This window comes from Bos javanicus, chromosome 22 (assembly GCF_032452875.1).
Source record: "Bos javanicus breed banteng chromosome 22, ARS-OSU_banteng_1.0, whole genome shotgun sequence".
Taxonomy (NCBI): domain Eukaryota; kingdom Metazoa; phylum Chordata; class Mammalia; order Artiodactyla; family Bovidae; genus Bos; species Bos javanicus.
In genome coordinates, this window is record NC_083889.1 from 16,671,465 (window position 1) to 16,694,965 (window position 23,501).

Sequence of the window (23,501 nt, forward strand, 5' to 3'; positions counted from 1 at the left end):
GGCTCAGATGGGTGAAATGGTTTGTTCCCAGCCAAAGAGCTGATGGATTCAAACCTGGGGCTGGTTTCACTGTTATTTACCCAGCAAGGACAGAACCACTCAAATGCACTGTCCTTAGCACTCCAGTTCCCCTCTGCAGGTGGCTCGGCTCTGGCGTGGCCCCACCGGAGGAAAAGCAGGACAAAGGGAACAGCTTTCGAGCAAGTGAGGAAAGGCCAGAGGGAATGCACAAAAGTATCCCGAAGGCCGAATGAGGGATAATGGGTGACTTTTTCCTTGTTTCCTTTACTGTCACTGACATACTATTCCTTTAAATGGAACTTTCTTATAAGATGGGCTTCCCAGTTAGCTTAGCTGGTAAAGAATCCACCTGCAATGCAGGAGACTCCAGTTCAATTCCTGGTCAGGAAGGTCCCCTGGAGAAGGGATAGGCCACCCATTCCAGTATTCATGGGATTCCCTAGTAGCTTAGATGGTAAAGAATCCGTCTGCAATGCGAGAGACTTGGGTTTGATCCCTGGGTTGGGAAGACCCACAGGAGGAGGGCATGGCAACCCACTCCAATATTCTTGCCTGGAGAATCACCATGGATGGAGGAGCCCGGCAGACTACAGTACATGGGGTCACAAAAAGTTGAACACGACTGAGAAACTAAGCACAGCACAGCATCTTATAAGATATCTTTTATCTTATAAAGAAGTAGCAGAGCTTAGCTGCTCAGAGTCCAGGTTTTGGCAGGGACACCAGTTTCATCACCTCCCAGCTGTGTTGGCTTTGGACAACTTCCACGAGACTAAGAGGAATCAGCACACGTTAACTGATTAGCTCAAAACATGGGAACTTCATTGGTGGTGGTGGTGGTATCATATTTTTAAAACAGTGGGTTATCTCTTTTCTTAAAAAAAAAATACTCAGCTGTGCTGGGGCTCAGTTGCGTCATGTGGGATCTTCAATTTTTGTCGTGGCATGCAGGATTTTAGTTATAGCACATGGGATCCCTGACCAGGGATTGAACCCGGGCCCTGTGCGTTGGGAGCATGGAGTCCCAGCCACTGGACCACCGAGGAAGTTCCACAGGTTATCTCTTAAGCAGCCCACATATTGGGTGTAAAGAATGTAGGCTGGAGTCTTTTTGTTTCCATTTAACCTAACTCTGAATCATTTACAATTTTTTGTTGTTGTTTTACTGCATTTGTTTTTTTAAGTTGTGGTAAAATACATAAAACGTAAAATTTATCATCTTAATAATTTTACAGTTCAGTGGCATTAACTGCATTTACACTAGACACCGCTAGAGAGAAGCCAGCATGCCTGCGATGAAGGGCCAGCATGCCGCAATTAAGACTCGACACAGCCAAATAAATAAATAAATATTATTTTAAAAAAGAAAAGTGCATTTACACTGCTGTCCAACCATCACCATCATCCATCCAAAACTTTTTCATCTTCCCGAACTGAATTGCCCTCTTCCCAAACTGAAATTCACGCCACCCCATAGGGGGGCCCCAGAGGTCACACACTTCATTTCTCCCCACCTGGGGTCCTCAGGCACCAAGCTGCCCCCACGCCAATCCCATCAGGGAGAGGCCCTTCTGGCCCAACTGTGATCCCAGAAGCGAGGTTCCTCCCCAAGGGCAGCCCTGCCAGCAGGATTCACGGAGTCCCACGTCTTTGCTCGTGTCACATACTGCTTTCCTCAGGTGCTGGGTGACACAGTTTCTTGTAGAGAGTGACAACAGGGACAGTCACCAGTAGTGAACACTGATTCCTGGGAAGATATGGAGCAGAAGCGAACAGCCTAGGAGGAAGGGGCCCCCGGGCCTCTCAGAGCCCTCTTTTCCCCTCTCTGGCCTGAGGAGATGGCCCCTTGGCACACCCCACTCTCCACCAACTGCCTCGTGTGGGTCTCGTATTTCTCAAAGGGCCACGTCCAAGCCGTCCTCATGACAACATCTATGTATGAGGCACAGGGCCAGAGGTGGCTCTTCTGTGGCTCCAGTTCCCCTTGCACTGGGCCAGTCGGGCCTGCTGGTGAAGGGGATCCCAGACAGCCCACCACAGCAGGAGATGCTCCTGAATATATCAGCTTCTAAAGGTCCCACCTGCACCCCAACTGGCACCTTCCCCCATCCAAGGCCTGGCTGAGCCTGTTTCGTCATCAGTCAAATGGGAGTGAAGGTGGCCATCCCGGCCTGACCTCACTTCAGTGACTTATCCCTTTCCCCTTTCCCTTTCTGCACAGATCTTTGCCTCTCAGTCAAGATCTATTTGGTAGGAACATCAAGGCCACCCACCCACCTGTGGCTGACCTCTCTGGCCTCCACCCTCAGGAACAGAAACGGCTTCGTTACATTGTCACCCTAAGGAGAGTGTGCAGTGACATGCGGGAGCCTACAGCTGGCACTGTGCTCTGTGCAAACGTGTGGGACTGGGGAGGGAACAGTCCTGTGGCACCCAGTGGGGGCTCCAGCCTGAAACTGAACTCGTCAGAGCATTTCAGCTAAAGTCCACTCGAGTCTCACCTAGTCACACACAAGGGCATAGAGGACAGCTGACGGAGCCCAGCTTCAGGCCTGCGGTAGCAATCAAATTGAGAAGCTTGTTTCCTGTGAAACCCCCGTCTCAGCACTCTGGGTTTTCAGATGGTTTTGAGATGCAGACATGACATGACATGTCATAAACATGACATATCTTCAGTTTGACTCTTGGGTTGCTGGTGTCCGATCTGAATTGGAAGGTGCAGGGCACGCTTTTGCTTGTCTCATTTCCTACCATCAAACCCATGAGTGGGAGAAACTGTGGCTTTTCCCCTCTTACTGCCTGGAAACTGATCATGATACCTGAGAGGATACCACGCCCACTCCTTTGGGCCAGTACATACTGCAGAGTGTCGTTGAAATAAAAATAGAACATCAAAAGCAGGATGGGGCAAAGGAGGACATAACGCTCACACGAAAGGGTCATGATGATCTTTAAATCTCACCAGTTTCCTGTCTGCCAAGACCAAAAAGCAAGTCAGTGACATCATTTATTCCTATGACTGATGTACGGGAGCAGCCTCACACTTCCAGGAGACAGCACTCTTTTCTCTGCTGCAATTACATGTTCAAAAAGAGTGCACACAAAAAGTTGATTTTGCTGTATCATGAGAACCAAAAATAGGAATTGTGATCACCGAGTAGAAGTGAGAGGAAGTGTGGGGAAGTTTCCAGAGCCAGCCCCTCTTAGGCTGGATTTTGTAACCTTCTGAGCTTCATTTGCATCTTCTATGGAGTCAGAATCATTATAACCCTTCTATCCCAGGACAATCCCAGGACTCAGTGGAACCAGATATAAAACCAGATACACAGCTGGGCCAGTGATGGGAGAGGGCACAAACTGTGACTCAGTCATTCTCTGTCCTCTCTTGCTGCTCAAAGACACAGAGGAAGAATCTCTGATCCCAATTTAGATTCTCTGAAGGAAGCATCTGGGATGGACAGTTCCAACAGTTTAAACCCTCCAATGGACATGTGCGTCTCAGTGGGCAGTGGCAGGGCCTTGAAGGTGCAGTGGCCGTCGCGCTGAGTATTACAGAAGCCCCGATAGAGGAGAGCTCTGCCCTGCTTCTGTCCGCTGTGTCATTGGCAGCTGGCCTGCTCACACCCAGGAGGACAGGCAACTTGGGGTTCTCCTGTTGAGACCCCTAGAAATGGGAGGAGATGCCAAAGCTCAAAGTAACATCTTTGGTGGCTGTGGATGCCAAGGGGTTGAGGTGTTGGTTCTCAGATCAATTAAATCAGAGTCTGGATGTTTTCAAAAGCTCCCTAGATAAGGCTCAGAACAGTTGGTTTAACCCAGAATGATGAGGATTGAGTTTCCAGCTCCAAGGGGCAGAGGAAGGGTCAGAAAGAAGCGTTTCTCTCCGCTCTCTCCATAGTTCCCAGGGAACAGTGGGTCTGATTCCTTTTTCTCCCTGCTTTGTATTTTTAGGATGTTCCACTCTCTCTAATGAGCCACAGATCACATGTGCTGTGGGGCCCAATAGTGAATTCAGTGAATTCACTCATGCACACCGCAGTTACGCTTGTGGGCAAAGGAAACTCTCCAAGTTTCATCTGACAAGTGGGATGAGGAACTGTGCCATCCGCCCCCAGAGATGATGAAATAAGTAAGTGCTCAATAGTTATAAGCTACTATTGTAATTTACTATTGTTATGCTCATCTCCCCCGAGTTTAGGTCAGGCGTTTTTTCCTCCTGTGTTTTCCTGTATGTGTAACCTATTGAATTCAGATGACAGCTCTGGGGGGAAAGGCCGGTTGCTATCTCTAGGTAATACTTCAGTAAAGTGAAACCTGACATAGTTCTCTTACTTATATTTTGTTTATGGACGCCCCACTTCCTTTGGTCGAAAGGCTTACACATGCTGGGTCCTTGGCAGAGGGCCCTGTGATCTTCTCGCAGGGGCCAGCAATTCGGGAACATTTGATACAGTGGCAAACCCTGGAGCCACATGCTTGAGCAAAGGGCACTCCAGCTGCCGGCAAGGTATTTCCCCGGTGAGCAAGTCTGGAATTTCCCCCACTCTTCACAGCCCTCGGCTGAGGGGTGCTACCTCGAGGTAAACCGTGATGTAGTATTTATATATTTGTCTTTATTTTTTGTGTTTATTCTGACTCATGTTGCTTAAAGGGATCCCTTTGAGAGCAAATAAAAGTGATTCAGCCCCCAAGTGAAGAACCCAGGTGCCAGCTGGCCACAGCAGGACAAACAGAACTTTCTAGACCCTCTCTTTTCCTTTTCCTTTCCCTCCCTGTGCATCCAAAGTCCATACACACACACCCCTAGAAACTCCCAGCTCAAGCTAGACGTGAAGTTAGGCAAGTCAGAGAGCATGACCTGTCTTCCCAATCACCCTATCTAGGATCCTCCACTGGAACTGTCCCCCAGCTGCTAAAATGACTCATTCATCCTCATTCACTTACTCATTGTGTTAGGGACAGGGGATGCCAACCGTTATCAAAACCCACATGATAGTTCAAAGATATCTAATTATAAACTGGGAGGAATTCTGCGCTGAAAACAAGCTGGAGGAAGGGATGGGTACCTGACACTTACTTACATGGGGTGTCCAGGGTAGGCTTCTGTGGACAGGTGCCGTTTAAGTCGAGACTCAGAAGATGAGAGGGATGAACCACGGAAAGAATACAAGGGAGTTGGGGGGTGGGGGTGGGCACGGACCAGCATTGTAAAGAGAAGGAACAGCATGTGCAAAAATCCTGAGGCAGAAGATAGTTCGGTCTATCTCCTAAAATGAAAGACGACCCTACTGGTTGAACTGAATGAATGGGAGGGTGGGGGGAGTAGCCAAGATGAGCTGAGAGAATTGGGCGAGGGTTAGACCCTGTGAGACCGCGTGGGCCACAGTGAGGTGGAATCTTGTAAAAAACCCCTTGAACTGAGGTACCCTAGAGCTGAGACGGTGCTTACCAAACAGTCATTTGCTCCCCTCAGACCCCAGCCTCTCTAGCAATTAGGCTGAGGGCACTGACTGGTTCTGGCCAATAGGTGTTAAGTGGAAATGCCATTGTCACTTCCCTGATAAAGCAAGCCTCGTCCATTCCTCTCTTTCCCTCTACAGTGACTGTGGAAACCATGCATTCCTGATGGCCTACCAAGTGCCAGAAGGCAGGAGGCAGCCCTAGACTCTGAGAAATCAATCTTTGCTACATTGAACAACCAAGATTTCCAGGTTTATCTGTGACTGCAATACCACAGCCCATCCTGATTAATAGGCAACCTCAACATGTGTCTAATGCTCGTAACCCAGAGGAGCTGCTTTCCACAGCGTGGCATAGAGCAGGAGCTCAGTAAACCGCGGCTCCTCTCCCTCCAGCTCCCACTCGTCCTCTCTGAAAACCTGGGGACTGGTTGAAAGGCACCACATGTGCCCCTCTGTCCACGCTCACACGGACTCCCAAGAAACCTACAGTGCTCAAAGCTTCGCTCTTTTCCAGTGGAATCACTAATGTGTGGAAGGAGGGTCAGGAGACCATGCTAAGTCACACAGCAAGGATGTTCAGAAAACCTAGTGCCACTTATGTTCTGAAGCTTCCCTGTTTATGAGACAATCAGACAGGACAATGTCTACGCCTGTTTTTCAGAGAGGAAAGTGAGACTTGATGCCCTCTGGTGATGTCCCCCAGCAGGGTTAAGGTCAAGCAGACCTGCATCCCTTCCCTGCCCATTGCTTACTCGCTGTGTGGCTTTGGGTGACTTACTTAATCCCTGCGTCTCAGTTTCCTCATCCATGAAATGAGAATAGCAAGATCTGTGAGGTAATATACTTGCCCAGCACATCAGGTGCTAAATACAAGTTATAACTAGCACTCAGGTAACATGACTCCTGGCTGGGATGTGGTGGGAGTGGGCAGGGGGGCTCTTGGTCCAGTGCAGTGCCACCACCAGGGGCAAGTCTCCTGGGGTCCTAGGACCTGAGTCCTTCCCACACTTTGTTGTTCCCTAGTGGTAGGAAAGGAGCGCGTGTTGGGGAAATCTCCAGAATACACACACCAGCCCTGTCTGGTCCTTGCAACTGCTCAGCCTCTTTGGGAGAGAAAGGGTTTGTTCTCTTCCATTTCACTTTAGGAATCTGGACAACAGACAGAAACTCCCCACCCAGCGAGAGCCCAGCTCCAGGAAGGAAATGACTTTGGCTGAGCCACCAAACAAAAGTTAGAAACTGTGAAGGTTGCTCAACTAAGAAAAGACCGTGTGAAAATTGGGGAACTTGAAAGAACAAACTCCCAGGAAGAGGACAGCAGCAGATGGAAAGAAGAAACCTGCTTCACCTCCCTTGGAGTCCCTTCAGGTTCCAGAAGCTTCCTGCTCTCCTATTCAGCTGACACCTGGAACCTCAGAGGCCCCTGTTCCCCACCATGGCCAGAGCAGTGGGGATACTCCCTCCCAAACCTTCCCTTCACTCCTGATGAAAGCAGACCTGACCACGGCCAAGCATTGCTCCTTTCCACCACCAGGCCTTTGCACACGCTGTTCCCTCTGCCTGCAAATGCCTGTGTGGTTGGCCAACCCGTCCTTTGAGTGGAGACTCAAGTTTCAGTTCCTCAGGGAAGCTTCCCCAGATGAAATCAAAACGTCCCCTCTCCCACCCTCCTACCTACCTACCTACATTTCTCCTTTGAGCACTCCTGCTGCGGCTGGGTACCCATCTCTATGCCAGCATCCTGTTCATATCCAGCTCTCAACTAAACTGCAAACTCCTTCAGGTCGGAGATCTAGTCTGTGTTTTCACTGCTGTGTCCTTGACACCTAGCACATGGTGGGCACTTGATAACATGCCTCAGTTCACTGCTGACTCTCTTCTCCAGATTCTGTGTATCTAACTCCCTATGAGGAAGAACAAGGGAGAGTTTCACCTCACAGGTCAGGCATAGCTGGTTTCATGCCTTCATGCTCAGAGCTAGAGCCATCAGACCACTGCTGTTGGCGGGTTCAGCTCCCATGCCCACCTTAGTGGCATTTCATCAGCTCTGAAGCTCAGCTGCAATGACAACCAACCTACCTCTGGCGGGAAGCCACAGCTCTGATACTTTGGCCTCTGCCTTGATTCCAGCTCCTGAGACCCCCAGATGCCAGCACACAGCCCTCTCCCTAAGCCTGGTGGTCAGGAAAAGTCCCCATCAGGAGAAGGATGCTCAGGTTTTAAGCCCCAGGGTGATGGTTGAACCTAGGTCCCAGGGTCAGACTCTTCTGATGCTGGCCTGACCATGTGAATGCCGCCCCTGATGCCCCAGGTTCTCCATCATGAGGCCCCCCTGGGATGCCCAACAACTGCACCATGGCCACCATTTACTAGAGCAGTGACTCCCACAGTGTACTGATTCCGTGGGAATATTAATAAGTATCAAATGAAAAGAGGGCTCCCGTAGTCAAATGTAAATGCAAAATACTGGCCTAAATAGGTTCCTTTGCTACAGAACTTATCAGAGCCTTAAAACATTGGTGTGTATCTTAGGGGGCACTGATAAAGCATACAGATTGCCCAAGGTTATTTTTTCATGAACCCTTTGTTTGTAGTGGGTAACTTGCTGGAGCACACGGGCACGTGATTTGGGAAATGCTACTCTAAGCCATGAGTCACCCTGGGGATATCCTATGCATACGGTACTTTCCCCATCACAAAAAGACATTTTTCAACGCAATACAAACGCCCCATTCCTCTTCCTATCTTGACTCAGAGACTGGGGCTTCACTTAAGACCCTGCTCTTCCCTGTGGGCTCAGAAGAGCCTGGATGTGAAGACATCCATGGAAAGTCACTTTATGTCTGGTCTCTGCCAGAAGTCAGGAGGTGAAAGCGGAGAGGGGAGAGTAATAAAGGGCAAGGTAAAGTCACTTCATCTCACAAAGTGAACCATCAAGAGGTACTGCCTAGGCACTGCCCTGGTGGTCCAGTGGTTAAGAAGATTTGATTCCTGGTAAGGGAGCTAAAATCCCTCTTGGCCAAAAAACCAAAACAGAAAATAAGTTGTAACAAATTCAATGAAGACTTTAAAAATGGTCCACATCAAAAGATATCTTGAAAAAAAAGGGGGGGGGGACACTGTCTAGAGCTGATGGAAAATTCATTAAATATGTAATGATATTCGTTAAAAGTTAGAACAACAACCTACAGACTATAGAGGAACTAAAAATCCATCTACAGATTACAGAGGATATAAATGTATTGCTGTAAATGTATTTGGAGGAACGGGGAGAAGAGGTGTGTATGTGGCCGGCCAAAATCTTGGCCTTCTCTGCCCACCAAAGTTAAATAAAAAATACGGAGACAGAGTTTGGAGGAAATAGAAAGATGGTTTTTATTCTCAGCCAGTAGACAGGGGAACATAGTAGGCTCACGCCCCCAGAACTGCGTCCCTCCTCCATGAGGAGTCTAAGGACTTCTATAAGGCAAGGGCTTGCAGTCATGATGGTGATGAGGAGCAAAGGTGATAGGATCTTGATTTCTTCCTCTCGAGTTGTTTCAAAGACAGTCATAAACTGGCACTGGTAATCCAATAATTGAGTCTGAGAGTTGGGGGGCTCTGCGGCCCTCTTTTTGATGTGTAACTACAAGGGGAAGGGTGTTGAAAGGGTAAACACCAGATAGGGGATGTATTTAGCATAGAGTCAAAGAAGAAAATGTGCACTGTAGCTCCTGCAGAGTTAAGGGGCACAAAAGCAAACTTAAGTTACTGACATGCAAAATTAAGATCAGTAGACCTTGGAAGAAAAGTTATGACTAACCTAGATAGCATATTGAAAAGCAGACACATTACTTTGCCAACAAAGGTCCGTCTAGTCAAGGCTATGGTTTTTCCAGTGGTCATATATGGATGTGAGAGTTGGACTATAAAGAAAGCTGAGCACCGAAGAATTGATGCTTTTGAACTGTGGTGTTGGAGAAGACTCTTGAGAGTCCCTTGGACTGCAAGGAGATCCAACCAGTCCATTCTGAAGGAGATCAGCCCTGGGATTTCTTTGGAAGGAATGATGCTGAAGCTTAAACTCCAGTACTTTGGCCAACTCATGGGAAGAGTTGACTCATTGTTGGAAAAGACTCTGATAGCTGGGAGGGATTGGGGGCAGGAGGAGAAGGGGACGACAGAGGATGAGATGGCTGGATGGCATCACTGACTCGATGGATGTGAGTCTGAGTGAACTCCAGGAGTTGGTGATGGACAGGGAGGCCTGGCGTGCTGCGATTCATGGGGTCGCAAAGAGTCAGACACAACTGAGTGACTGAACTGAACTGAACTGAGACTAAAAAAAACAAGGAATGCTCAGGCCTGCTCACTGATTTTTATCTTTATCTTCTTTGTTCCCAGAAAAGGGAAAAAGAAAAACTCATACCTCTTTTTTCCTTTTTACTGCAACATGTAGAGCCAAATTCTCTTCTAGGAAGTTAATGGATAATATTTAAATTGATATATATGAAAAGAACAGGATAAGCACATTATTTAGAGATAGTGCAAATGTGGTGAGAATATCCATTCCCCTTGTCTTCCTACATTCTAGTTTTAGCTACATTCTAGAATGTCGGGATGTTTTGACATGTAGGAATGAGTTTCTACATTCTAGTTTTAGAAGTTTTAGCTAGACAGACAGCTGCCTGGATAAAAACTACATTTTTAAGCTACATTCAGACTTCCCTTGCAGCTAATTATGGTCATGTGACTAGGTTCTAGTTAATAGAACTTAATGAAGAAATGGGAATACCAGCCTACCTGACCTGCCTCTTGAGAAATCTGTATGCAGTTCAGGAAGAAACAGTTTGAACTAGACATGGAACAACAGACTGGTTCCAAATAGAAAAAGGAGTACGTCAAGGCTATATATCGTCACCCTGCTTATTTAACTTATATGCAGAGTACATCATGAGAAATGCTGGGTTGGATGAAGCACAAGCTGGAATCAAGATTGCCGGGAGAAATATCAATAACCTCAGATATGCAGATGACACCACCCTTATGGCAGAAAGTGAAGAAGAACTAAAGAGCCTCTTGATGAAAGTGGAAGAGAGTGAAAAAGTTGGCTTAAAACTCAGTATTCAGAAAACGAAGATCATGGCATCTGGTCCCATCACTTCATGGCAAATAGATGGGGAAACAGTGGAAACAGTGGCAGACTTTATTTTTGGGGCTCCAAAATCACTGCAGATGATGACTGCAGCCATGAAATTAAAAGACACTTATTCCTTGGAAGGAAAGTTACGACCAACCTAGACAGCATATTAAAAAGCAAAGACACTACTTTGCCAACAAAGGTTTGTTTAGTCAAGGCTATGGTTTTTCCAGTAGTCATGTATGGATGTGAAAGTTGGACTATAAAAAAAATTGAGAGCCGAAGAATTGATGCTTTTGAACTGTGGTGTTGGAGAAGACTCTTGAGAGGCCCTTGGACAGCAAGGAGATCCAACCAGTCCATCCTAAAGGAAATCAGTCCTGAGTGTTCATTGGAAGGACTGATGCTGAAGCTGAAACTCCAATACTTTCACCACCTGATGCGAATGTTAGGTAGGTAGAATAGGGAAAAGGAGTCCAAAATGGCGGTGGCTAGAAGACAAAGAAGGGAAAAGCCCGCGAAAATAGAACAAAAGAAGGTCCGAGGACCAGAGCGAGGACCTCAGGTACAACAAACAACACTCCTGGCTGGCCCAATTTACATAGGACAGGCCCAGGGAGAGATAAACATATAAGAGGAGCCAAAGCTAGGTCTCTCTCTCTCTCCCCACCACGCTGGGGCGCTCTTCTCCTCGTGTCTTTGGATCGATGTGCCTTCACGCTTCGAAGATGGATTTTCCTGTTATCTTCTAAATAAAATAGAGCTGTAACACTGAGCTGTAACACTGATTTGTCTAAGAGCTATAACATGGTCCATTCGAGACCTGAAAGCTATAACACGGTCTATCCAAGACCTGAGAGCTGTGACACGCTGAGGGGGCTTTAATGTCTGTCACTCCAAGTCTTTGTTGTGATGAGACAAAGAACCGAGGAACATACACACGAGTGGCACGAAGAACTGACTCATTGGAAAAGACCCTGATGCTCGGAAAGATTGAAGGTGGGAGGAGAAGGGGATGACAGAGGATGAGGTGGTTGGGTGGCATCACCGACTCCATGGACATGAGTTTGGGTGAACTCCGGGATGGACAGGGAGGCCTGGCGTGCTGCAGTTCATGGGGTCACAAAGAGTCGGACACAACTGAGCGACTGAACTGAACTGAACTGAATGAAGTGATAAAAGTACCTCTTTCAGCTTAAACCCTTAGAAGGAAAGAAAAGTCCCCACCCCTTTCTGCTGCCTGGAATATGGAAAAGAGAAGAGGAGCTGAAGAGAGTATCTCAAACCACAAGCTGGAAACCACATGTTCAGGATAGCAGGATAAGGTAGAAAAAAACCTTGAATCCCTGACACTGTGGATCCACCCTATCAGCCTTTTTGCCAACACACACACTACTAATGGAGAGAAATCTTCTTTTAGTTTAACTCGTTGTTATTTTGGCCTTTCTTATAGGAGCCAGGGTTTCGCTGGTACCTCATCTGGTAAATTATCCGCCTGCAATGCAGGAGCCCTGGGTTCAATCCCTGGGTTGGGAAGATCCCCTGGAGGAGGGCATGGCAACTCACTCCAGCATTCTTGCCTGAAGAATCCCCATGGACAGAGGAGCCTGGCGGGCTACAGGCCATAAGGTCTCAAAGAGTCGGAAACTACTGAATGGCTAAGCACAAAACATAGGAGTCAGATCAATATAATAATGTTAGAGGTGGCAAGGACCCAGGTATGGCAGGCTGGAAAGCTGATTACTCTCCTCATACCAAAGCAAAACTGTCACCTGTGATCCTCGGAAGGCAGTCCATGTGCTAAGCAATCCCGTAACTCTAAATGGAGAAGCTGAAAATGTTCTGAGGGTTGGTGTATGTGGCTTCTTTTTCAAGAGACCTCCAACAAAGGCAGAAGAACTCCTGTGGAGCCAGACCGTGTTAAAGCGGAGATGAAAATGATGATGCAGCCTGCAGTAGAAAATCCAAGTTGACCAAGAACCACGTCCCCTGTCAGGGGTCCCAAAGGGAAAGTCCCAGCAGGAGGTGATAGCATGGCCCCAACCTTTCTAATTCACACTTCTCAGTCCACCACTGATCTAATTCTCAGTCCACCGCTATCTGCCAGACACAGAGCCCAGAAGCAAGAGTCCAAAGAAGAACACTTCCATCCCATCCAAGTTATTGTTTCAGGTGGCCTCAGGGGAGGCTCCAGGTATGCACCTTAAATTAGGAGGAAGTGGGGGGGTGGGTGAGGTGCAGGCTGAGTACATAGGCCACTAAATAAAAGAGCAAACCTTTCAGAGCTAAGAAGTAAGCTATCTAGGCTGGATCATTAGCTGTGGTTATCACATACACAACTGATTAGAAGCCAAGAGACCAGAAATTTCTAGCATTTTGAGGGAAATGTATTGCCAAAGAAACCACAAGCCTGGTGTGACAAAAGCTGGCCATTATTTGACCCCACAGCTTCTCTGAGGCCCCCAAACCACTTCTCCCCAGCAGGAAGAGCGCTATAAAAGCCATGTAGCCCCCTATAAGGGCAGCCTTATCAGAAGTTCCCACTTCTGATGAGACCACAGAGAACAGGAAGCAGGGAAGCTCCACCAATACCTACCCCACCCCTCAAAACAGGGTCAGAAATCAGAGAACCAGGTGCTGGAACAGCAGTTCTTAACTTTATCTACACTGGCAATTGAGGTAAGGCCCAAGAACCTGAATTTCTAACAAGTTCCCAGGGGAAGCTAAGCCTTAGAAGTCTAAGGAATACACTTTAAGAATCACTGGTCAACTAAAAGAACAAGGGGCTGCCAGATAGACCAAGCAAAGGACTCACTCCCCTTGCTGAAAGAGACTCCCTTGGGGAAAGGGTGAGCATGTTGTGTTTGTGGGAAAAAGGATACATACAGATATTAGGGTGGCCCAAAGCAAAGGGCCAAAGGAAGACAGCTGTCCCTCCAACATGTATCCCCTCATCTTCTAGAGTAATAGACACTTTAGTTGTGCACACAGGCTCCCAGCTACAGATCCCATTTCCCAGCTTCCCTTGCAACTACATATGATCATGTGATCAACCCTGGCCAATGGTCTGTGAAGGGAGGTTACACTGCAATTCCCAGGGGATCGTGCCTTTCTTGTTGGCTGGAAGGCATGTGTGGAGGCACAGTCTTGTTTAAGTCTTATTTAAATCACTGTAGTCTGCCCTTAGTAACAGCAATAAACCTGGGACGCTAATATAGGAAACTACCAAGAAACAGCTAAAGGAGTAAAAAAGGTTGACCCTGGCAAGCAGATTTGCCAGAAAAAGCAATGGTAAGGCTTCTGTACTAGTTTATTCTAATTCTTATAACATTTAATGTCTGACAATTGAATATTAATGGTCTTGGCAATTAAGAAAATATCAAGGAACAGAGACCCACACATTCAGCTCTTTGAAGGACATGATTTCAAGAGACAGGACACACGTGTGGCCCTCCATGAACCCCACACTCAGCCTTTTGGTTCAGGTACAACCTTCGGAAGGTCTCTGCTAAATACAAATATATTACCTAGAGTCTTAAGTCTCTGAGGCTTTATATGTGGGACTTTTGGTGTCTGGTTTTCAAGTTCTGTTTTACTCAAACCTAGTCTTAAAGTTATCTGAAAAGTGGTGGGCAGAAGTTAGGTTCTCAAACTGCTATGGGCAGCTGAGCAAGCTCATAAACAATCTTCAGCAAGTGTTAGGTAGTTAGAATAGAAAACAGGAGTCCAAAATGGCGGTGGCTAAAAGACAAGGAAGGGAAAAGCCCGCAAAAATAGAACAAAGGAAGGTCTGGAGTGAAGGACTGGAGTGAAGACCTCAGGAAGAACAAACAGCACTCCTGGCTAAGCCCAATTTGCATAGGGCAGGCCCAGGGGGAGGAAAAAACATAAAAGGAGGAGCCAAAGCAAGCTCTTTCTCTCTCTCTCCCCCGGGAGCTGGCGTGCTTCTCCACTCTCTTCTCTTCGTGTCTTTGGGTTGGCATGCCCTCACACTTCGGGGATGGATCCTCCTGCTATCTTCTAAATGAAATAGAGCTATAACACTGATTTGTCTAAGAGCTATAATACGGTTTGTCCAAGACCCGAGAGCTGTGACGCGCCGAGGGCTTTAATGTCCATCGCTCCAAATCTTTGCTGTGACGAGACAGAACCGAGGAGAATACACTCGCCTGACAAAAAGTAAATGCAAAGCAAGGTTTAACTAATGCTACCATTAGGGCTTCCCAGGTGGCACAGGGGTAAGGAATCCACCTGCCAACGCAAGAGATGCGGGTTCAATCCCTGGGTCGAGAAGATTCCCTGGAGAAGGAAATGACAACCCACTCCAGTATTCTTGCTTTGGAAATCCCACGGACAGAGGAGCCTGGTGGGCTACAGTCCATGGGATGGCACAGAGGCCCACAGGACGCATGGACTAAACAAAAGCAATGTTACAATTAGGGAAGGGAAAACTGATCTAATTGGCTGGAATAACAGAAACTTAATATGCCTCACTCATGCCTTTTGTATTCAATTTCAAAAAGTGACCAAGATTTACGGCACCTTTTTTTTTTTTTTTTTTAATTAAAAAAAAAACAAACCACAGAAAAACAAAACCCAAAAAACCCCCAAGATACGGAAAGGGGAAGTGTATTGCCTGAGGACTGAAAGCAATAGTGAAAACACAACCGAAATCCCAAAACAAATGTCTCTTCCTCAGGCAATTTTAATCAGAGCCAAGGACTGGGGAACAGAGGCAGACTCTCACAGTCCTGAGAGGTTACAGGCGGTTGGAACAGGAAAGCAGGGAACTGAGTAAAGTTCTAGGAAGAAAGGCTGACAGATAACTATTACTGTTTCCTGGAAGACCAAACACTGCGTGCAGTGAAGTTCCCGTGAGAAAAGCTAAGAATGAGGACTCTGATCCAGACGCGCCTGGGTGTGACCAGACCTGTGCCCTTGGGGAAGGCTCTGAGCCATTCCTGACCTCAGTGTCCTCTTAGTGGGAGAAGGGGCTCCTTAGAGCACCCACCTCGAGGGGGTTCTGGGAGGAACCAAGCTCAGCGCCTGGCACCTCAAAAGTGCCTAGTCAGTGTCAGCTTCAGACGGTCACACTGCAATGAGTGTGTTTCTCTGAATCTGGCATTAAGCTGTGTGTTGACCTCAAATTGTTAAGAATATGTTCAAGATTAGTCAACAGTCAGGTTCTGACGTCAATGGCAAACTGGTGTGTCCAACAAGAGATGTGTCTCAATTCCTCAATTTCCCTAGGCCTCCAGACACCCCTGCAGCATCCCAGTACCCTAAACAGGTGTCCTCTCCAAAGTGGCCTGAGCCGAGGTCCCTCCATTCTGGCTGACCTGACCCAACAACAGCTTTCCTGCTCCACTCTGCAGTCCCCGTTCTCCACAACTCTCTCTTTTTTCCCCTCTCTTTCTCTTTAGCATCCTTGGACAGGCACAAATTTCCTCACCTCTTTTTGATCCCATTTAGAGTTTATCACTAATTCTATCAAAACATGAAAAATGTTTGAAAGCACATCTACTCAACTCAGAGTGTACCACATGTCAGGTTCTGGGGCTGCAGACAAGCCAAAGAGGGATCTGCAAGCAGTTACACAGGACAGGTGTTAGTCACACCAACCACTGTGTGTCTCCACCTATAGGCCACCCTGATAGCTCCTGATTTATCTCTGAGGATGGAAGGCTCTAAGCCCCTACTCCTCCTCCTGGAAGCCCTCCCTGATTCCAGAAGGCAGGTGCTGAACTGAGGTCTGTTGGTTCAGTCAGGTTATTCCCAGCTCAGGGCCCACAGGTCTCCCACAGGCCGGTGGGGCTCTGAATGCCCCGCTGTCTACCTCTCACACCAGCTTTTTGCTAGTTCCTTCAACACCCCTGGGCCTTCACACAGGCTGTTCCCTCTCCCCTGGGTTCTCTTACTCCAACTCCTCTCACAGGTGCCTTCTTTTCACTCCTCCAACTTCACCTCCTCAGATGGGCCTTTCATGACCACCATGTTCTAGAAGGCTCCCCTACTCAGTCACTCCCTCCCTTTATTTTTACTTGTTTTCCTGTCTGCCGTCTCCCCATCACTATGCTCTCCATGAGAACAGAGGACCTGTTGCTTTCCCACCTGTATTCCAGGACCTCGGACAGCACCAGGCACTGGGCAGCGGCTCAGTAAGTTCCTGTGAGGCCTGGCCCACTGCCCCACACTGAAAGGGTCTCTTTGGGAACATGGGGCTGGGGGGTCCAGTGTAGATTATCAGGCCCCCCCCATCCCCCTGCCTCTGCTGAACACTGGCTGAACACCAGGCCCTTGACATATTCTATTTTTTCAGTTTCACTGACACCCTTCAAGGTAAGGAGGTTATTATTTATTACCTGTTAATATAGTCCCACCATGGCCATATCTGTAGGGGGGCAGTTTGTAACACTGGTACTGAACTCATCAAAACTTAAAATATACAAACTTTCAACGCAGCCATTCCAATGTTGGGAAAATCATCCCACAACTAGATTCACATGTGTGCAAATGCGGTGTGTGTCCCAACACTATATACAACAGGCAACTGCTAGAAGCAGCCTGAACACCCATCAATAAATCGCCATACAGTATGTCATAGGAATACAATGTCACTGCTGGCAAAAGATCTCAATATGAAACAGCCTGGAAGATCAACTGCCAGGTGAAAACAAAGGGGCCGTCTGAGTGCATGGTCTTCTCTCTGCCATTTGTATTAAAAGCATTGCAGATACATATAAACATTTGCCTAGAAAATTTCTGGGAAAACAGACAAGAAATTGTAACTAGTGGTTACTTCTTGGGATGCCAAATTGGGAAACAGGATGAGGATATAAATAATTTTTACTGCCGACTTTCTTGAATTGCTATGTTATAGCTATTTTTAAATTTCTATTTATTTTTGCAACAGAGAACCAACATTTAAAAGATGACATTTAAAAGAGACTGACAATCAAAAAATCAATAAAATAAAATCTCTCTCCAACTCCTGCTTCCCTGGCTGCACCATTCCTCTCCCTGGGGGTGACCACTGTTATTAATTTCTTACTTGGGTGGTAAGAAATGTCTTTAAGATCAGGAAAGCTTTTAAGGCCAGAAAGCGCAGTTCCTGCTGGCTGTGAGGGGACTGTGGGGACTCACAGTTGAGGATGATCTGGGCGGCGCGGTAGAGCTCCAGGTGGCACAGGAGGTCCAACAGCTGCTGGACGGTGGCCTGCCGCATGCCCCACCACCACAGTAGCTCTCGTGTGATGCTCACACCCTGGGCCCGCTCCATGGACTTGATCTTCCGCAGCTGGGTCAGGTCTGTGATCACGTAGGAGGCTGGAAGGTGAGCACAAAAAAATACTTAAGAGTCAGAAGGGCAGTCCCTCCACCAGAGGGACCCCATGCTGGCCCGGCTCTGTCCATCACAAAGCCACCTGCCCCTCACTCTACCTGAAATTCCACCATGAGTTGGGCTCCACCGGCAGCCCAAGTCATTCAACACCACCAGGACCAGCATGCTCACACTTGAATGTAAATGTCACCCTGGGCGGCCATGCAAGACTTAGGAGAAAAACCACTGGACAAGAGGGTCAGGGGCCTTGAGCTTTAGCTGCTTATTTGCTATGGGCAAGACACTTGCCCAGGGGGATGGGAGCCTCGGTTTCCTCAAGTGTAACAGAAGGTGAAAGAACTTTGTCTGTCTTCCCTTCCAAACAGAAGCCCCATGTAGGCACTGTTAGAGCCTCAGGACAGAGAAGAAGGCCCGGCACAGAGTGGGGGCAGGGCCAGGACCAAAGTGAGGCCGTGGAGGCAGCCAGGGGGCAAACGTTAAGGAAGTGCTCACTCTCGGGGCTGGTCCTGCCCCTGAAGCAGCTGGAGAGTAGATGCCGCCTATAGTTTTGCCCTGGGCATCTCATTCTCGTCACCTCTAAGTCCCAGCCCTGGCAGGGAGAACTGAATGAATCAATCAATGAATCCACAGCCCGCCATCCTCATAAAACTGTTACAAGGAGCAAGAGAGCCATGGATCTAAAAAGCACTCTGCCAACTCTGAAGCAGTGTACAATGTACAGGGGGCTACTGTCTACAATGGGCTTCCCTGGTGGCTCAGCAGTAAAAAATTCACCTGCAATGCAGGAGATGCAGAAGACTTGGGTTAGATCCCTGACTTGGGAAGAGCCCCTGGAGGAGGGCTTGCCAACCAACTCCAGTACTCTTGCCTGGGAAATCCTATGCACAGAGGAGCCTGGCAGGCCGGAAAGAGATGGAAATGACTGAAGTCAAGTGGGCCTTAGAAAGCATCACTACAAACAAAGCTAGTGGAGGTGATGGAATTCCAGTTGAGCTATTTCAAATCCTGAAAGATGATGCTGTGAAAGTGCTGCATTCAATATGCCAGCAAATTTGGAAAACTCAACAGTGGCCACAGGACTGGAAAAGGTCAGTTTTTATTCCAATCCCAAAGAAAGGCAATGTCAAAGAATGCTCAAACTACCGCACAATTGCAGTCATCTCACATGCTAGTAAAGTAATGCTCAAAATTCTCCAAGCCAGGCTTCAGCAATACGTGAACCGTGAACTTTGAGATGTTCAAGCTGGTTTTAGAAAAGGCAGAGGAACCAGAGATCAAATTGTCAACATCCGCTGGATCATGGAAAAAGCAAGAGAGTTCCAGAAAAACATCTATTTCTGCTTTTTGACTATGCCAAAGCCCTTGACTGTGTGGATCACAATAAACTGTGGAAAATTCTAAAAGAGATGGGAATACCAGACCACCTGACCTGCCTCTTGAGAAACCTGTATGCAGGTCAGGAAGCAACAGTTAGAACTGGACATGGAACAAGAGACTGGTTCCAAATAGGAAAAGGAGTACATCAAGGCTGTATATTGTCACCCTGCTTATTTAACTTATATGCAGAGTACATCATGAGAAATGCTGGGCTGGAAGAAACACAAGCTGGAATCAAGATTGCCGGGAGAAATATCAATAACCTCAATATGCAGATGACACCACCCTTATGGCAGAAAGTGAAGAGGAACTAAAAAGCCTCTTGATGAGGGTGAAAGAGGAGAGTGAAAAAGTTGGCTTAAAACTCAACATTCAGAAAACGAAGATCATGGCATCCGGTCCCATCACTTCATGGGAAATAAATGGGGAAACAGTGTCAGACTTTATTTTTGGGGCTCCAAAATCACGGCAGATGGTGACTGCAGCCATGAAATTAAAAGACACTTACTCCTTGGAAGAAAAGTTATCACCAACCTAGATAGCATACTGAAAAGCAGAGACATTACTTTGCCAACAAAGGTCCGTCTAGTCAAGGCTATGGTTTTTCCTGTGGTCATGTATGGATGTGAGAGTTGAACTGTGAAGAAGTCTGAGCACCGAAGAATTGATGCTTTTGAACTGTGGTGTTGGAGAAGACTCTTGAGAGTCCCTTGGACTGCAAGGAGATCCAACCAGTCCATTCTGAAGGAGATCAGCCCTGGGATTTCTTTGGAAGGAATGATGCTAAAGCTGAAATTCCAGTACTTTGGCCACCTCATGCGAAGAGTTGACTCACTGGAAAAAACTCTAATGCTGGGAGGGATTGGGGGCAGGAGGAGAAGGGGACGACAGAGGATGAGATGGCTGGATGGCATCACTGACTCAATGGACTTGAGTCTGGGTGAACTCCGGGAGTTGGTGATGGACAGGGAGGCCTGGCGTGCTGCGATTCATGGGGTCGCAAAGAGTCGGACACGACTGAGCAAATAAACTGAACTGAACTGAAGCAATGGAGCATGCACGCGCTGTCTACAATACTAAAACTAATGCCTTCCTTCTTTTCATTTTTATTATAAAGTTAATGGTTGTTTGCTAAAGAAAACTTGGAAAACGCAGGGGCAAAAAAGCTAATAAATGACACAGCATCCCACTAGGATACTTTCCACTTCTAAGACTCTCCCCCAAACATACAGGTGTGCCTCTGGATGCAGTTGTTGCAGACTGTAAGACAGAACGTGTATCTAGACCTTATTTACTAACATTATACTGTAAGCATTTTTCAAGTTGGTTACAAGCTCTTCATATTTAGCATTCTTGAGCGGTCACATAGTATTCTGCTGAGTTTCCTGAAATGAGGCAGGCATTTATTTATTTATTTTTAAACTAGGACACAAACAATCAGACTTCAGTTTCAGGATTTCAGAAACTTATGTGAAACATCAAGTCATACATTCATTCAACAAAATATTATTGCGCTCCAGGCCTATGACAAGTTCCAGAGACACAGTGGTGAGTCAACCCGAAGTCCACAGAGCTTTTCTGTTTGAAAATATACAAACATTAAGTGAACTGAGTGGGGAAGAGCAAGACAAGAGCCCAGGATCACAGAACAATGGAGTTCGAATGCCAGGCTGCAGTCTGAACCTGATCCTAAGAGCCACAGACACCAGGACACCATGAAACACCTCAGAGCCAGGGAGGGACATGATCTTATTGGACAGTCCCTGTTCCTCTGGAGGAATGGGGAAGGTTGTGACAGCCTCCCACAGAGAGAAAGCCTCTGGGAGAACTGCCCAGTTAGAGATGGAAAGTTCTTGAGTTGCAACCTTAGTCACTGGAAACCCCAGACCAGATTTCTGGTCCGTGGGATGTGATGTCAGCAGGGTCAGGGGCTGCTTCCAGTGGCAGAGACAAAAGAGCGGAGGGAAGAGGAAGGAACCCCTTCTTCCCAGCCCTCCATGCACACAAGGTCTGTCCACAGGTTCACCTCCCACTCTCTGGAGGCAGCATGATGTCATGGGAGGAACAGAAGCCGCCCCCAGGGCTCCACTGCGGCAGCCCTCACTTCTGTGAGCTGCACTTTCCTCACGGGCAACGTGGGAGGAAGAGGAATTAAACCCGGCGTTGCCCTGCAGTGTGGACACTGTAGCTCTGTGAAAGTGACATCTCTCACAGCACTAACCTGTCAGCATTTAACAAGACCCTGAAATCAGGGTTAAGACAAGATACAGATCTTAGTGGGATGAGTCACTGCCGAGTGCCCTGCTGAGTCCTTGGCTCTTTGCCCAACACTCACAACCTGGTCATCACAGGTGGAACATTCAGAAACTGGGAGAAAATCAAAGCCCCCATGATCACCCCACTTGGAAGACCCCAAGGAAAGCACTGGGTTATACTCTTGTAGACTCTTCTATCAGAAATAAAAATACATGCTTATGTCAGCAGGATGGATGTTACAATCACAGGCTCAGGGACCAGACTTTGGATTCTTTTTTTTTTTTTTTTTAATATTTATTTGGCTGCACCAGATCTTAGTTGCGGCTCTCGGGATCTTTAATTGTGGCATGTGGGATATAGTTTCCTGACCAGGGTTCAAACCCAGGTCCCTTACATTGGGAGTGCAGAGTCTTAATCACTGGACCACCAAGTCCCTAGACCTTGGATTCTGAGGCCTGGGTTCAGATCTTCTCTCTGCTACTTATTTGCAGTGTGCTTAGCGAAGGCGCCTCCTCACCTCTCCCTGTGCCCCAGTTTCCTCATTTTCAAATGAGGAAAACAATGGCACCTGCTTCAGCGGTTGTTGCAAGGATTAGATTAGTTATACATATAGGATAACATACCTGAGATATAAATGCTCGCTGTAATTGTTAAGCCATCTATACTCTATGAAAACCTGCTTTCATCCCCGAAGGTTAACACTACGTGATGACCATCCCTTCTGGTCTGGGATCCTGAGTCCTGTAGGACTCAGGGAAAAACCTTGCCCATCTGCAAAGCTCTCTGGAGCAGAGAGGGAACAGTCTCCTGAAATGATCCGCCCTTGTATGAAGTGCTCCTTGTCTGGACTAACCAGACTCCTTTCTGGTTGTGGGAAAGGGAGAGTGTCTTGTCCCCTAAGACTCTCAGCAACTCATCCCCATTTTACAGATGAGGAAACTAAAGGCTCAGAGAGAGGCAGTCACTTGCCTGAAGTCACACAGCTGGGCAGGGACAAAGCAGGGCTGTACACGAAGACTGGTGCATGCATGAGAGAGGAGGAACAGGAGCCATCTGACAAAGGAATCCCTGCCCCAGGACCCCTCGGAATGCACCAGGAATGAGTGAAACAGTAAGAAGCCTGTTTTCCCCCAAGGGGAAACATCAATGCAGTCACAATCATAGGGAAACAAACAGGAGGCAAACATGTTATCTGCCAAAATTGTCAAATCCAAAGAGTTTGCATATTTGTGACTGTATGATTTTTGCATCACTTGATGGATTTTTCCACCTCCATTCCCCAGTATCACAATCTCCCCTAAGGGATGATCGCTTCTAAAATGACTGGCATTATCTATAATAGTAAAACGCTAGAATGCCATTAAAGAAAAAAAAAGAATAAATTGTGGAATTTGCAGTAAGGTCTTTCAACTTCAACAACAAAAAAGAGACTTGCAGAAGCCAAGACTCTTTAGGGCTGGAAGGACAATCACGATTACTTGTGCTGAACAGAAAATCATGAAGCGCTGCCTTGGCAAGGAGCTGTCACCTGGGGGGCATGGCTGGCTCCCAGCCCAGTGACCTCTGACTCAGCACAGACAGCTGGCTGAGCACGGGGCTCCAGGCCATCCTACGTCCTCACCATTCCCACATCCTTCAGCCCATCATTCACTCAAGTGGTACTGACTGTGCACTGGCCGGGCACTGCCCCAGGCACCGAGAATACAGAAGCAAACCAGACAGGTGATGTTCCTGCCCTAATGCTGCTTACATTATCTGGGGACAGACAAACACAGACAAATAAGGAACAAGGTCGTAGCGTGTTAAGAGAAATGAAGAAAATAAAACACAGAGATGAGACTAAAAAAAGAAAGAAAGGGGGACAGGGTCAGCTTCTCAAACAAGGTGGCATATGAATTGAGAACTGAAGGACTATGCCCTCCAC

The 23,501-nt window shown here is 47.4% G+C and overlaps 1 protein-coding gene across 6 annotated transcripts in view; it reads right to left on the bottom strand.

The window, feature by feature from the left end:
* Positions 1 to 23,501, bottom strand: part of LOC133235143 (interleukin-1 receptor-associated kinase-like 2) — a 70,220-nt gene that overhangs the window by 28,200 nt on the left and 18,519 nt on the right. For 4 of the 6 annotated variants that reach the window (XM_061396219.1, XM_061396220.1, XM_061396221.1 and 1 more), the window contains one exon: positions 17,746 to 17,928. In XM_061396219.1, the coding sequence (XP_061252203.1) occupies positions 17,746 to 17,928 (183 nt within the window). Of the gene's footprint in view, positions 1 to 899; positions 9,197 to 17,745; positions 17,929 to 23,501 lie in introns of those variants that run through there. The other 2 variants (XM_061396222.1, XM_061396224.1) reach the window with 2 other exon arrangements.